Genomic DNA, 15407 nt, shown 5'->3' with positions numbered 1-15407 from the left:
ACCAGTTTCTCTTTTCTTTCCTATGAGTTCCTTGTCTTAGAAGGGATAACTGAAATGTGAATTAAGATAATGTCTCTCCTGCTCTACCCCACAGGGATAGTTAAAAGGGAACTGGCGTGACTCATTGCCATAGTGCAATGCCCTTTTGTGCTATTTTGAACAAGCAAAAGACTTTTTCTGAAAGAAAAAAAGGTAACAAATTCAAAGATGTTATTTAGAATGTCATCACTGGAACAAAGGCATGGATTCTGTCAATATAGGAACGTTGAGGAGTCTAAACAGAGATGTTATGTGATTTTTCCAAGATCACACAGCATTTTCACTACACACAGCTGGAGGTGGAATGCAGGGCTGGGGGGATCTCTGCAGCTTCCGGCAGCTGGGAGCCAAGGACGTTTACCTGGTGCTTGCCTGGGACCTTGAGGAGCCCTGTGGACTAGATGTGGGGTGCATGGATAGATAAATAGAAGGCAGGATAGATGACAGCTGGTGATGAACGGTAGGTAGACAGGTAATAGACTAACGCTGCATCTGACAGGTGACACACATGTTGATAGACAGGCTGGATGATAAACGAGATGTATTTAATGAGCTAGCTGAGAGACAAAAGGACACACAGACAGGATGTTGCCTTAGAACCAAAGGATGCCAACAGCAGGGATGGCTAACAGCCTTATTTTCTATTTAGTCAAATGGTAACACGCACACGTGATCCACGCTCCCTGTTCAAGGTTTGAAAATACCCGAAAACTGACGGAAAGAAACGAAGAGTCAGACTTTGGGTACCACCCGAGGGAATGACCCGAGGCTCGCCCGGCCTCGGGTGTTGCCGGAAATGGCCGACGACCGCCGGCGGCGGCGGGGCGGGATGGGGGCGGGGCCGGCTCAAGGCAAGCGGGGCGGCTTCGGGTGTTTCCGGAAACTGCCGAGAGCCAGTTTGAAGTGGGCGGGGAAAGGCCTGTGGGCGTGGCTGGAGTACCCGGAGTCCCTTCGTGGATTTCCGCAAACAGAGCCGAAGCTTGGTCTTCGGAATCGAGGAGGCGCGCGCGTCCCCGGGATTACCTTCTTCGGGTGTTTCCGGAATTCACCAGTAGTCCGTGGCCGGGAGGAGAAGGCGCGCCCCCCTCCCGTTTCTTGCCGCTTCGGATGTTTCCGGCTGCTGCCGGCGGAAAGAGCCGAGGGCCGGCGGTGGTGGCGGCCATGTTGGGAGCAGCAGGTCCGGCGGCGGCTGCCTGTGTGCCGGGCGCGGAGCAGTGCCGCTGAGGGCAGGGGAGGAGCGAGGCAGGCGGCCGGCTGCGGCGGCAGAGAGTAGGCGGAGCGGCGCGGCCCGGCCGAAAGGCGGCACAGCCCAGCCGGGGGTCGGGGGGGTGCGGTCTGGAGCCGCTCGGAGCCGGCGCGGCCTAGCCCGAGCGGCGCATCCCCGGGCTGGCGTGAGCGGCAGTCCGGCCTCCCCGCACCCCCGGCCGGGGCCCATGCGGCGGGTGCCCCTGCTGTGAGAAGCCCCGCCCGGCCGGGCTCCGCGCCTTCCCTTCCCTCCCTTCCTCCGAGCTTCTCGGTTCCCTCCCCTGAGATACCGGCGCCATGTCCAGCGCCCGGACCCCCCTACCCACGCTGAACGAGAGGGACACCGAGCAGGTAAGGAGCCCTAAGGGCTCCCCGAATTCTCTGGCTGGGCCCCTGCACCTTGCAGAGCCTCCTCCCTCCTCAGCTCCCCTCGTGCCCCTGCTGCCATCCTGTAAGCCTCGGCTGCCCTGTCATCTGGCTCCTGGCCCCGTACATCTCCCTTCCGAGTCCTCTCCTGGGACCCACCTCGTCCAGACTCCAAGCTGCACACTTGTCTTTCTGCCGACCCCCCCCCCCCTCTCCCCTCACCGCCCTCCTGCGCTCTTCCGTGTTACCTCCCCAGCTTCCTCTTCTCTTCCCTTTTTCTCTCGGGGGCCTTTCTGGTCTTCCTCCACCCACGCTTAAAGCAGCCACCCTCCTGTTCCTCGACTAGCACCCTGCGATTTGCCCCAGGTCGTTGTCCACCTCTTCCTCCATCCCTCCAGCCTCGCTTCCCCTCCGCCCGCACCGGTTCTCCCAGTCCCAGTATCACCCTCAGGGTCCTCGCCCCGGAGTGTGTTCTCGATCCCTATCCCCTTCCAGTTCCCCGGCTTTCTACCCTGCCGCTTGCAATTTTCCAGATTGTGCTCTCCCTCTTGCTTGCAACCCACCAGCTCCACCCTCATCACCTTTCCAAATCGTTCGCCTACTCTTTGCTCATCACTTTCCCTTCTCTTCTCCAGGAGCTCCCTGGAGCCTCGCGCTGGCATTTGTTGCTTCCGTGTTTTCCCGTACAGCTGTCATGCGCATAGTTTTCCCACAGGTTGTCTTTGGGGTTCCAGTCTTCACTCCCTTCAGAGTCTTTGGATCCCTCACGTTCTCTTCCTCTGGGGTTTGGGTTTTTTGAGTCTTGGCCTCCTGTTTCTCACTGTGAGTGCTGTACCAGCCTTCTCCCTGGGCTCTTCCTACCGAGGGAAAGACACTCACTATTTCAGCCCCACTCCCTTTACACAACCTGTTGCTCGGTCCTTTCCCAGGCCTTGCTGCATCCCCGTCCTTGCCTTTCTGTCCTCTTACTCCGCAACACAAACCGTGAGGCTTTCTTGTTTCTTCGCTCCTGGATCTGTCACTTTACATAGTATCTTCCCCCTTGCTTGTTGCCTTCTGGTTTCTCTCCCCTCACCCCATCTTACTTACTATGCCTCTTAATCAGGATTGCCTTTAATCTCCATATTAGTTTCCTGCCTTCTTCACATCATGTTTATTTTTCCCGCATATGCCCCTATCCATCCCCTTGTGATTGGCTAGTCTTTGTAACCCCCCGGGCCAGGAATTTTGCACGCTAGTTTCTTGAGCTACACACTTATCCCTCATCCTGGCAATCACTGCTATCATCTGTCACCCAAGCCTTAGCCTTTTCTGTGTCATCTCACCTCTTAGCCGAGAGGCGTCCACTTTCCACCCCTCCCCTTTCTTTCACCATCTCTAGTGTCCCTTGCTGCCTGCTCTGTGGAGAGTCCCCTGCCTGTCATACCTTGGTGGAGAACTTTACTAGGCCAAAAAAACTTGACTTGAAAAAAGAGCTCTTCTCCTGTGGGGCTTGAAATGCTTTTTGCATCCTTCTCCCTCACTACATTATTTATGTTTTCATCTTGTTTACTTCTTTCTCCTTAGTGCAATAGAACTGTTGTTATATTCTCTTGCATATTAACAACTTTCTCTGAAAAATCTACCCTCTTTTCATTTCTCTGATGTTTTTCTCTTTTGTTACCCCCTCACTCTCTGTCATCTGGGCAGTCAGGAACTCAAGAGGAGTTCTGGATAAGTTTTCTGCAGTGGTTGACCCTTTCATTACTGATGGAGTGACTGATTGCTTCTGGGGTTGAATTGGGTTGAGAGGGAGTGATGGTTGATTTCCATTTCATCAGCGGGTTTGGCAGCTGGTTCTGTATGGGACTGAGGTGTTTGGAAACTGGAGCATGGCCTGTATCTCACAGTCTTTCCCTCCAGTGCCAGCTGTTTTCTCTCCTTACCGGGAACCACTTTCTCGAGGCCCTCTTGAGGTTGCCTGTTCCATTCCTTTTCCTATCACAGCCTTTATTTAGCAGGTAAACCCTGCTTAACCAGAGGACTTTCCCAGACTGTTGATTCTGAGCTGTAGGAGGAGGCCAAGTGACTGACTGGCACCCTCAGGCATCTGGGGAGTGGCGGTGGAGTGCCTACTCTCTCAGCAAGGCTGTGGGGGGCATTGTATTCAGCAAAGTAGAGTAACAGAGTGCCTCAATGTGGTTTCTTTGTGCTCTTTACTCAGTGTAAATGTATTCTTGCCTCGGTCTTTTTCTTGTGATGTGTGCATTGATTTCCTCTCTTCCCTACAAGCCTCACATAATGCTGAGCGCATAGTAGGAACCCGGTGCACGCCTACTGATTTTGTGATAGCAGAACTCTGTGAACCATTTGGGAACGTAAGCTGCTCCTTGATAACTTTGTCCAGAGCACTGGCTGCATACGTTGTCATCCTGTTCCAAATTATGAATTACTCATCCTGTTTCCACTCTGTGGATTTAGGTTCCCCTGAGCCGCTTCATTGGTTCTTCTGTCATTCTCAGGGTAGCCGCACCATTGACTTGATATTAAGTCTCATTCCAGTAAAAGCGTGGATTTCGAAAAACATAACGGGCAGGTGCAGTATTTTTTAAAACAAGAAAAAAGACAAGTAGCAGCTCCTCTGGTCATAAGGCTAGAGAGGCCTGAAGCACTGGTCTCCTTTGGGCTAGATCATGCCACCAGGTGAGACCAGAAAGCTCTTCTCGGTCCTGTTGCGATTCTAGCTAAAGTGGTCATTGCATAAGCCTTAATGTTGTGAAATAAAAAGCAAGGGATTTGGTTGGTTTGATTTCTTTCCCCCAAAGGTCCTCTATTATCTTACTTAGATTTAAATTATTTAAATTGGTTTCACAAGAAAATAGGTAAACAAACTCTGCTGGTTGTCTTCGAGCTCCAACCTCTTGCTCTTTCTCTCCCCCTTTCTTTAAAACATGTGGCTGATGAGAAGCTGTTTCTAGGAGCTCTTTGATCACATCTGAATTAAACAGACATACACACACACAAAATGTTGAAGCGTAAAATAAACCTAGTGTTGCAGAGAGATTGCCTGTTTGCTGTCGACTCTGCTTCTAACAGTGAAAGTAGGAGATAAAAAGAAAGTTAAGCCCTGTCTTTATCGTGATTTTTGTGACACCTGATTGCAGATGTGCTTTTTCACAGTCATAGACTCTTCCTTTTGCAGAAGGAGGGTTGTGACCTGGGGCTGGTAGTTTTGGGCATTCTTAATCTGAGAGCTGAGCTTTCTGTTCACTTTTCCAAATGGCTCTGTTGGCCTGGAGGCTTGGCAGTGGTGAAAGCAATCAGCAAGATGACTGTTCGTCTTCCAGCCAGCAGCAGCAGTAATAGGCAAGTGGAGAGGGGTCCAACTTGCAGAGTCCACCTGCCGCTGGAGAAAGCTTCCTGTAACACCTGGTAGAGGGCCTACGTTGGCTTCATACCTGCCCCACCTCTGGGCCTCAGGAACCACAAGAGAGGGCTCCTGAGAGAAAGCTCCTGAGAGAAAGCACCTGAGAGAAAGCAAGGGGCTTTCACTGCCCACCCGCCTCTGCCTCTGCTGCAGTGGGCGAGGGAGGAGGCTGCTGTTGTCCTTCCAGGGAGTGAGTGGCATTGTTTCTTCTCTCAGGTGATTCTGGGAAGAGGAGTTTGGAAGTGTGGGTGAGAGAGCAAATCTAACTTTTAGAATCCTGTACAGAACCACTGAGCCACTCCAAACACACATATCCCTTGGATCCCAGTGTTGACTCTGGCTGAATGTTTCACTGAGTAATCTGGTTTTAGTGCTGTTTTGTAGAGAGCTCGGTTCGCTCTCGTTTCACTCCCTGTCCTGCAGGCTGTGTGCAGCAAGCCCCATGCTCTGGGTGCTGACTCCGACCTCTGCCCTTTGACCCTGGCCAGGGGCTCCTTGGTGGTGCTGCCTTCTGGTCAGGGGTGTGGGGGAATGTCAGACCATATAATCTTACTTTCTGCTTCACCCTCGAAACAGGAAAGAGGTATTGTTAGACCAAGGGCTCTAGGAGTCCCTGGAGTTCATACAGTTGCCATACTACAAACTTTGAACCTGGTAAAGGTAGCTACCTAGTAAATTGTAATAATTTCTCTCTAGTCTGTGGACTTTGGGAAATAGCTAAACAGATGGATACAAGGCAGTCATTGAAATTCGTCCTGCTTCAGATTAAAATCAAGTTTGCACAGGGATAACTGAATCTTTCGGATGGCGACCAAAGATTGGGCTTGAGTTTTCTTCAGCATCGATGTCTTAAACAGAGTTGATGCCTGTGAGGCAGGAAAAGACTGAGAATTTGTTTTCTGAGAGGTTTGCATGGTTAGAGCTCTTGGGAGTCAAAAACATCTCAGACTAGACTGCTTCCCCTTTGGACAGAACAGCCTAATTCTCAGTGGGCATTTGACCAGGACTAACCCATGCCTTCATGAACTCTTTCCCATTGAGCACTTAGCCACCTGGCTGGCATTCCTCTTCTCCCAGGAGCTTCCATGACTTTCCTTGTATGTACTATGTCGACTTAAATGAATATTTTATGCCTAGAGTGCAGCTAAGTGTCGGACCTTGTGGCCCATTATCGACAAGCGAGGTGGGGGCTGGGCGCCACCCTTGGCCCCATGATAGCGTCTCTGCTAAATGGACTCCCCCCAGCCGCACTTTGAAGCTCATTAATGGATTGGGATGAAGTAACCTCAGCAGATGGAAAGGGCAAGGAGGGTGGTCATCCTTCCTTCCCTGAGGCTGCCTGATGAGGCTTTCCTGCAGTAACCAGGTCCAGCCCCAGCTCCTTGCGCTGGGTTAAGCTGTAGACTGACCACTAGGCCTCTGCTTTGGGAGGAGACGTGGAAAAGGTTTGGTTCTCTCTTAGCCGTGGTGACGCTGCCACGTTCGCCGCTTTCCTGCGTCAAAGCAAAAATTGAGAGGGCTGTGGAAAGGGTGGGTGGAGTTTAAACCTGGCCCTTCCTCCTTCAGCGGAAGTTCAGCAAAATGACAAACCAGATAGGTGGCTGGGTTTCCTTTTCTTGATGGTAGATTCCAGTATTTGTACATTTTGCACCTGAAGCTTGGATTCTCCAGGCTTTCTCCCAGCCTTCATCAAATATGAGTCACTGAAGTGTTTGTTACCTATGCATTTTCTCCTTCTGTCTCAGCAAAGGGAAGAGTAAGGCTTTACAAACCTTGTGGGGGAGGAAACCACCCATTTCCCACTTGTGGCATGGGAAGAGGCTGTCTATCGCCATGTTAACTCTGAAAGTTCTAGCTCTCGGAGCAGAGCGTCACTACCCCACCACAGCCCTTCTAGTGCGAGCTATTGAATGTCTTTGCTGTTTTTTAGACTTTGAGATGGTACATCTGGTTCTGAAAAAGCTCCAAGAGAACATCTGGCCCCCTTGGTTTCCAGTTCTCTCTCAGAGGAGGAGGGATCCCAGGTCCTTCTCTGGCCCGCTAGACCTGCTTCTCCTTTGCCGGGTATAAATAGGCTAGATCCCTTCATCTGAATGTCCGTTTTGTCTAGAGTGTTTGAAGTTTTTTTGGTCCCTGTGGGGAGTTCTTTCCACAGATGTCTGTCTTTGGGTTGGCACTCATTCCCCATTACTTTCATTTATTCCTTCTCATTGGAAAAGGGCAAAAAACAAATATATTTCCTCTTGTGCAGCAAATGATTGATTTTAGGCTTATGAAGTCATAGAATCACAAGTAGGTAGGAGGGAGGGTGAGATGGACACTGGTCTTGGTGGCTAGGTGGATCCTGTGGGACAGTGAAGCGGGGGGGAGGGGTGGGTTCAACAGCTGGCTCCAAGCCACCTTTTTCTTTTTAACATAAGGAAGGCGGGGCAGACCAGCGGCTTCTCTGTAGAACCAGTCAAGCTAGTTTTGAGCCGCCTCGGCCTCTTTTCCTCTGTGCTGTTTGGGAAATTGGCAATACAAAGATCTGCCTCCTCTGGGGCTCTGCTCATTGAGGCATGAGTTTGGAGGATGTCTGTAAACAACCACCTTCCCTCCTAATTCTGAATGGGTCTCTGAGCTGGGCCTCTCCAGTGAGTGGGCTTTCTCCACACCTCATGCTACTCAAAGCAACTTGGTCTTACACACCTTTCACTGGAAGCTCTAAGATAGAGCTCCTTTTCTTTGCAGTTCACAGCTTGGCAAAAGGCCCTTCGCCTGGCCAGGAGGTCTGTGCTTGGCTCCCCACGTGTGAATCTGGAAGGGAATCGGGACTCCTGGCTGTCGTGATCTGGCTGCTAAATCCAACCAGACCCCAGACCTTTTGGATCGGTACATAGGTACTGTCTGTCCAGGCCCGCTGGAGAAGAAAAAAGGAGAGAGAATAGTTTTTGATCTTTGGCAGTTTAACAGGTACTTCAGCCATGGGGAACAGTTTGAGTGTCCGTGATCAAGGTACCTGTAGGAAAGGTGGGAGCCTTCAGTCACCACGTGCTGGCACTTCCTGAACACAGTAGGGAATCTTTCTCAGGGAGGGGACATAGCAGGATTCTGAGCCCCCTGCGACTAGACTGCAGGTGCTGCTGATGTAGCCAGATTGTTTTCTCAGTCTCCCACTAAGCAGAAAGCTCCCAAGTCCAAAAGCTTGGTGATTAATGAGTGCAGCTACCTGCAGGCAGAGTTCTAGCTTATGTCCTTGTTGCTGCTACAGTGGTTTACTCATTGCTTCTCCTGAGGACCATTTTACTGAAGGTTTTGTTTTGGTTACTCATATCCTATATGCAGGGTGGCCCCCTTTTTCCTTCACCTTCTTTAGACCCGAGTGTCTGCTGGTTTTCCCTTACCCCATCACTTCCCCACCTCCTCTCCACAGATGGCCATCTTTTGACTGCCTTGGCACATAGCATTGGCAGCATTTTTGACTTGTTACTTTGTTTTTGCCCAAAAGAGTTTGAATTACTGGTTCTCCAGTCACAGGAAGTGGGGTCCCTTAGGCCCTCTTGGTCTAGCATAGCATTCTGATTGAGTTGAGCTTATGGCAGAGTTGAAAGGAGATCCCAGCACTTTTGGACTTCCAATAAATGGTGTCACTGTGGTCAGAGCAGGCTCTGCAGCTAGAGTCCCTGTATTGGAATCTTGGGTCAGCCCCTACTGTGACCTTGGGCTTACTTTATCCCTCTAGGCCTGTAAAGAAAAAGGAGTAATAATAGTACCTATCTTAGAGATATAGTTGTTGTGAGCATTAAAAGAGTTAATGAATATAAAGCACTTACAGTAGTGCTGGCAGGATGTAATAATTATCGTCATCGTTGTTTCAGCTGAGCAACTTAGTGAATTTTCTCTGAGCGCCACACAACTCCAGGTCAGTATAAGGGACGTAGTTTGGAATGTCTCTGTAATGACTGGAAGAATCTTGGCCTCTTCCAGCCATTGGGGTTCCGTAGGTGCTTTTCCTAGCATTTCTGGGTTTTTAAATTTGTTTGTTTATTTTAGTTTTCTTTTTTAATCAGATATCTGAAAGAAAATAGGATGCTGTTGGAGAGGTTTATGTACTTTTGAAAGCACTTTTTAAAAAATGATACTTCGTTTATTTACAAGATATCAATATTAGGCAACTTTATTGATTAAAGGGAAAAAAAACACACCACCCTCTGCCTGCCCATTATTTCTGTGGTGTGAATGGTGGTGGTGGTGGTGGTGGATGTGCAGTCTCTTCATTGGCTGGAAGGCCAAATCCAAAGTTACTGGAGCGTGGGCTTTTCTGAGCTGTTGGGATCCGGGTGTTAGAGGAGGCCCCACCTAGTGCCAGGATTTCTTTCATTGTGTTCCTGTATTCACGTGCAGTGTTTACCCTTTGGCAACCGGAGAAAGCTCCCTGTTTCTCTTAAAGACCACATGGGAACTTAGCAGCTGATGATTTTAGGTTCCTTTTTCACTAGCAGAGGGGCCTTCAAGGGCAGGTTCTTGTTACCTTTGTTGGCTTTTCTGAAGTGAAAAGAAAGCCTCCCCTTTGTGAGGCCTGGGAGGGAGGGTGACAGTCATTTCTCAGCAGCTCCTGTGGATTTGTGGACTTTGAATCTTGGGCCGAGATTTTGGTCTCAGTTGGTTCCTGTTGATGTTCCTTGCTTGCCACTTCTAGAGCCTGAATGCCTTATCAGAACAGCAAGTAAGTTGCTCAGTTTTTTTCACACTGCCACTGTGGCCAGGGAGAAAGGTAGCAGTGTCGCCGCAGAGCTCATCAGGGAATGTTTCTGTCAGTGCATTTTCCTCTTCCTTTTGACCCCTCTGCTGACTTGTGTCTCACTTCCTTTTTTTTTTTTTTTTTTTTTCTGTTTGGTTTCTTTGAACTCTGTTCCTTCCTTTTCACTGTCCATCTTGGGTTTTCATCTCCATGTACCACTGCCTTACCTGTTTGTATGCCTGTATGCCTCTTTTTTTTTTTTTTAAAGGGAACTTCTAAAATTATTTATTTATTGATTTATTTTTGGCTGCGTTGGGTCTTCGTTGATGCGCGCGGGCTTTCTTTAATTGTGTCGAGTGGGGGCTACTCTTCGTTGCGGTGGGCGGGCTTCTCATTGCGGTGGCTGCTCTTGTTGCGGAGCATGGGCTCTAGGCACGCGGGCCCAGTAGTTGTGGCTTGCGGGCTCTAGAGCGCAGGCTCAGTAGTTGTGGCACACGGGCTTAGTTGCTCCGTGGCATGTGGGATCTTCCCGGACCAGGGCTCGAACCCGTGTCCCCTACATTGGCAGGCAGATTCTTAACCACTGCGCCACCAGGGAAGCCCAGTATGCCGCTTTTGTGGCATGGCTCAGGAGAGGAATTTTGCTAGTCTGAGATCGCCTTCCTGTATAAAATCCCAGAACCACCCAATCCTTTCTTTCTCCTATTCCTCTGATTTCTGTAAAGTTAAGGACTCACTGCTTTAGAAAACATTTTATTTTTGTGTCTCTGGAGCCACCTTCCTCAGTAAATCCAGGCTTGGCAACTTGACAACTTATTAGGGATGGCATCCCAGTTTCCCTGGTGACAGGGTCTAAGCTAGTTCTAGGCTGTTTCCTCTGACCAATCAGGAATGCCATAACTCTAGATCCTGTCTTGGGAGAGATCTGGGGAGGCACTTATTAATTTTGGTAGCACAATATTGAACTTGGTTCTCAAAGTGTAGTCTGGGGACCCTTGGGGTCCCTAAGACCTGTTTGGTGCTATACAAAGTCAAAATAATTTTCATTGTAACATTAATGCAGTATTTGCCTGTTTCACTCTCATTCTCTCACCAGTGTACAGTGGAGTTTTCCAGAGGCTAAATGATGTGTGTTGATGTCATCACTCTTGGCCAGTGGAATGTGTGCTTCTTTATTTTTGTGTTTCCTAGAATTTTTAAGGTAGTACTTTAAGGTATAAATATGGAAGTTTTCTGGGACTTCCCTGCTGGCGCAGTGGTTAAGAATCCACCTGCCAATGCAGGGGACACAGGTTCGAGCCCTGGTCCGGGAACATCCCACATGCCGTGGAGCAACTAAGCCCATGTGTCACAACTACTGAGCCTGTGCTCTAGAGCCCACGAGCCACAACTACTGAGCCTGTGTGCCACAACTACTGAAGCCCACACACCTAGAGCCCGTGCTCCACAACAAGAGAAGCCACTGCAATGAGAAGCCCGCGCACCACAACAAAGAGTAGCCCCCGCTCGCCACAACTAGAGGAAACCCATGTGCAGCAACAAAGACCCAACACAGCCAAAAATAAATAATATAAATAAAAATAAATTTATTAAAAAAATATGAAAAAAAAATATATGGAAGTTTTCAGTGATGAACTCGATTTGTTCTCAGTACTTCTACTGTGCTCTTACTAGTTTTCTTCGGTTATACCTGCTAATCTCTGTAAACCTCATTATTGTCCAATAAGTAGTTATTTTAAAATCTCAGCATTTTCCTTCACCTTTGAAGAAACACAAGAAGTAAGTACAACCTGCAACACTTACTTGTAAAAACTTTGGGGAAAACTAATAATTTTTAAAATTGTATTTATAGTTTATTTTAGCACTTAATTCTGTTTTATTCTAAAATAGAAGAAAATTTATAGTATTTTTCATATTTAAGGATTAATTGTTGGCTTAAAAAAGGGAGGTTGGAAGTCTTGCTTTTTCAACGTAGCTGCCAGCTCTGTTTACTGCAACTGGACATATCAACAAGTGAAAGGGAGGGATCTACTCTGAAGAAACTGGGCGAAACTGTAGACAAGAACTGAAAAAAAAAAATTAAAAGAAATGAAAATCATAATGAAAGTTATCTTCTCAGCTTTATAGATGCAAATAATTTACTTTATTGTATCTTATGCAACAGAGCATTTTCATGTAGTATTAGGGTGCCAGTTAAGTTGAAGCATCATTTCAAGACCAATCAGTCAGAGTTTAAAGAAGAAGGAATTACGTGTTTTAAGCGTACACACCATGGTCTCTTTAAAAGCCAAAATTTGTTCCAGCTTTTCCACCTAGAAATGACAAAGTCACTGAAGCCTCTTACAGGATGAGTTATTGCTTTGGCTGGAATAGCCCACCCAGTAGCTGAGAGACTAATGACGTTTTGAACAGCTGACGTTCCTGAATGCCCACTGAATGAAAAGTCAGTAAAGTTCAGGGTAGTGCTACTTCATATGTTACCGTGACTTGTCGAATTAAAGATTTAGCTGCAAACATGAAGACTGAGGTAATATCTTATTTATAAAATTTTACTTTCACCTTACAAATGAGCAGATTTATAGACATGGCTCAAGTTGTATCAGCACCAGGTATGCTTCAAAAAAATATTTTCTTTTATGTGAATGCTCAACAACAAACACAAGTTGTGATAAATATGCATAGGGTTGAGTAACTTTTTTGACTCATGGTTTATCCTGGAACAACTTCCTTTCCATTTGCACTGTTGGTGCAGAAGCAGTGACAGAGAAAACTGCTGGTGCCATAACATGAATCAGGGCAGTGGCACAAAACTCTGCTGGTGGTCATAGTCATGGACTTTCCTGCTACACACTTGTGGTTTAAAAAAAAGCCATTTTCACTTAAGAATGCCTTGGATGAAGCACTAAAAATTATATTTTTTAAATTAAATCTCAACCCTCCAATAATAAAGGTCTTTGATGTTCCAAGTGAAGAAATGCAAAGTATTCATGGAGCATTGCTGCTGTGTACCGTAGTCCAGCTGTCTGCAGAAAATGCACTTGTGTGTTGAAGCCGAACTATCTGCATGGATCATCATTTTTACTTGAAATAACAATTGATGGACAAACTATAGTTGTTCGTACTGCAGTATTTAGTGGACGTTTTATTGAAATTGAACAAAGCCTGTCACCATTGCCAGTGATAAAATTCAAGTTTTCAAGCACAATTTAGAATTTTGGAAAACTTGTATTTGTCAGACTTTTTTGATGAGATCGGTGATAAGATTGATGGAATGTGATTTTTTTTGATGTTGTATGAAATGCCAGTATTTGGAAATTCTGCATAATTCGGTGAAGGAATGTTGCCTAGATTGTCAGTGGGTAAAAGAGCCATTCAAAGTGCAAGATGACCAATGGATTTCAATGTAAAAGTAACACAAAAGGTTCATTGATAAAATTTCAGATTGCACATTGCAACTAGTCTTTAAAAACTACTAGTGGAGTTTTGGTCTAGTATCAAAGAAGAAAATCCTCAATATTTGAAAAGCTATTAAACTCCATTTTCCAACTACACATCTGTGTGAAATGAGATTTTCTTTATATCTTTCAACCAAAACAACATGTGGAAACACACTGAATGCAGAAGCAGATATGAGAAGCTGGCCCTCTTCCCTTAAGCTAGACATTAAAGAGATGTACAAAAATATAAAACATGTAACTCTTGTTGCAAATTTCATTTTGTTTTAGAAATAATTTCTTCGTTTAAAAAATGGGTTGTTTAAACAGGTAATAGGTTTATTGTTATTTTGAATGAATAAAAATAATTTTAAAAATTATCAGTTTCAATTTCTAATATGGTAACTGTTGATATCTATGACCCACATAAACAAAAGATCTTCGTAGTCCTTGATAAATTTTTTTAGAGTGTGAAGAGTTCTTGAGACCAAAAAGTGAGAAAACCTTTGTTGTAGACAAAACCTGAGTTGATTGTCCTCAGTCTTGGGCTGGTTACCTGTGATGGCTTCATAGGGAGCCCTTGTTTGCAGTTCCCAGCCCTTGTAATAATCCCTGCCTGGGCCTCAGAGACTTTGACCTGAGTGAGCTTATTTCCTTCTTCTAATACATATAGCATTGGCCTTGTGAGGTTTTTTGTTGTTGTTTTATCTGTGGTTTATTTCCCCTGTTTTTTCTCTTTATTCCCTAATTTTTCTTCTTTTTCTCATTTTCCCTTTCTCTTTATTCTTTTATTTGTCTCATTTTTTCTTTTTTTATTCTTTAGTTTGTTAGGTGTTTTTGGTTGGGGGGGGAGGTCTGGCATTGTGTTTTAATTACATTATAAAAATCAGTTCATCAGGTGGACTTCCTTTAGTATGTGTGAAGTTGTGGTTTGGAAAATATAGTTTTTTCACTAAAAATAAGTAACTTAGGTTTATATGTAATGGGTTTATTAATGTTCTTTTAAATGAGTGGAGACACTGATAGATATAACCCATATAAACAAAAGCTTTTGGGGGACTCAGTTATTTTTAATACTGCAAAGCCTTTCTGAAACCAAAAAGTGTAATAAGAACCACAGCTGTAGACAAAACCTGGGTTAATTCTCCCTGGCTTTCTTTGGTTGATTTCTTGGTTGAAATTTTTCATTAAAAAAAAAAAAAAAGTTTTGCAGTTCCCAGCCCCTATTTAGTCCTGACTGGGCCTCAAGAAGGCACTTGCTACCTTGGTTTGCTGTTGTTCTAGCTGAGGAAGCTGGTTCTCAGTGACCAGAGGGACTTTGACCAAAGTTGGCTCGTTTCCTCCTTTGAATACATAGCACTGACCTTGTGATTTTTTTTTTTAAACAGTTAAATTTGATTTTTTAAAATTTTGAGATAATTTTAAACTTAGAAAAGTTGCAAAAATAGTCCGAAGAGTTTTTGTACATTCTTCACCCAGCTTCCCCTTATATTAACATCTTATATAACCATAGAACATGTATCAAAACTGAGAATTAATCTTGGTATCATACTGTTAACGAAGCATCTTCAGATTTCATCAGTTTTTCCACTGATGTGCTTTTTCTGTTGAGGATACAGTCTGGGAGCCCACATTGCACGTAGTTCTCCTGTCTCTATAGTCTCCTTAGTCTTTCCATGTCTTTCGTGACATTGACAGTTTTGAAGAATGCTGGTTATTTTTATAGAATGTTCCTCAGTTGTGGTAGTCTGAAATTTTCTCATGGCCTTGTGCTTTAATTCTATTTTTTCACTGTGGTCAAATACACGTAACACAAAACTTATATTTTAATAAATTTTTAAGTGCATAGTCCAGTGGCATTAAGTACATTCATAATGTAGCCAGTGCCACTATTTGTAGAACTTTTTCATCATCTCAAATAGAAACTCTATATCAATTAAACAATAATTCCCCATATTCCCTTCCCCCAGCCTTTGGTAACCTCTTTTCTACTTTCTTTCTCTATGAATTTGCTTGTTCTGAGCACCTCATATAAGTGGAATCATACAATATTTGTCTTTTTGTGTCTGGCTCATTTCACTTAGCATAATGTTTTCAACGTTCATCTATGTTGTAGCTTTAATTACGTTTTAAAAGTTAACCTGGATTTTACTGTGATGATATGTATTAACTTGATATGTTGGAAAATATAGTTATT

General features: G+C 45.6%; 1 protein-coding gene across 13 annotated transcripts in view; it reads left to right on the top strand.

The window, feature by feature from the left end:
- Positions 1-552: 552 nt before the first annotated feature.
- The window catches only part of MARK2 (microtubule affinity regulating kinase 2), a 58326-nt gene continuing 43471 nt past the window's right edge, over positions 553-15407 (top strand). For 2 of the 13 annotated variants that reach the window (XM_082344044.1, XM_082344040.1), the window contains exon 1: positions 561-1635. In XM_082344044.1, the coding sequence (XP_082200170.1) occupies positions 1582-1635 (54 nt within the window). In that variant the 5' untranslated portion in view covers positions 561-1581. Of the gene's footprint in view, positions 1636-15407 lie in introns of all 13 variants that reach the window. The other 11 variants (XM_082344052.1, XM_082344047.1, XM_082344054.1 and 8 more) reach the window with 10 other exon arrangements.

The sequence above is a fragment of the Balaenoptera borealis genome, assembly GCF_965194805.1.
Source record: "Balaenoptera borealis genome assembly, chromosome: 11".
Classification (NCBI taxonomy): domain Eukaryota; kingdom Metazoa; phylum Chordata; class Mammalia; order Artiodactyla; family Balaenopteridae; genus Balaenoptera; species Balaenoptera borealis.
This window is presented reverse-complemented; position numbering and strand designations above follow the sequence as displayed.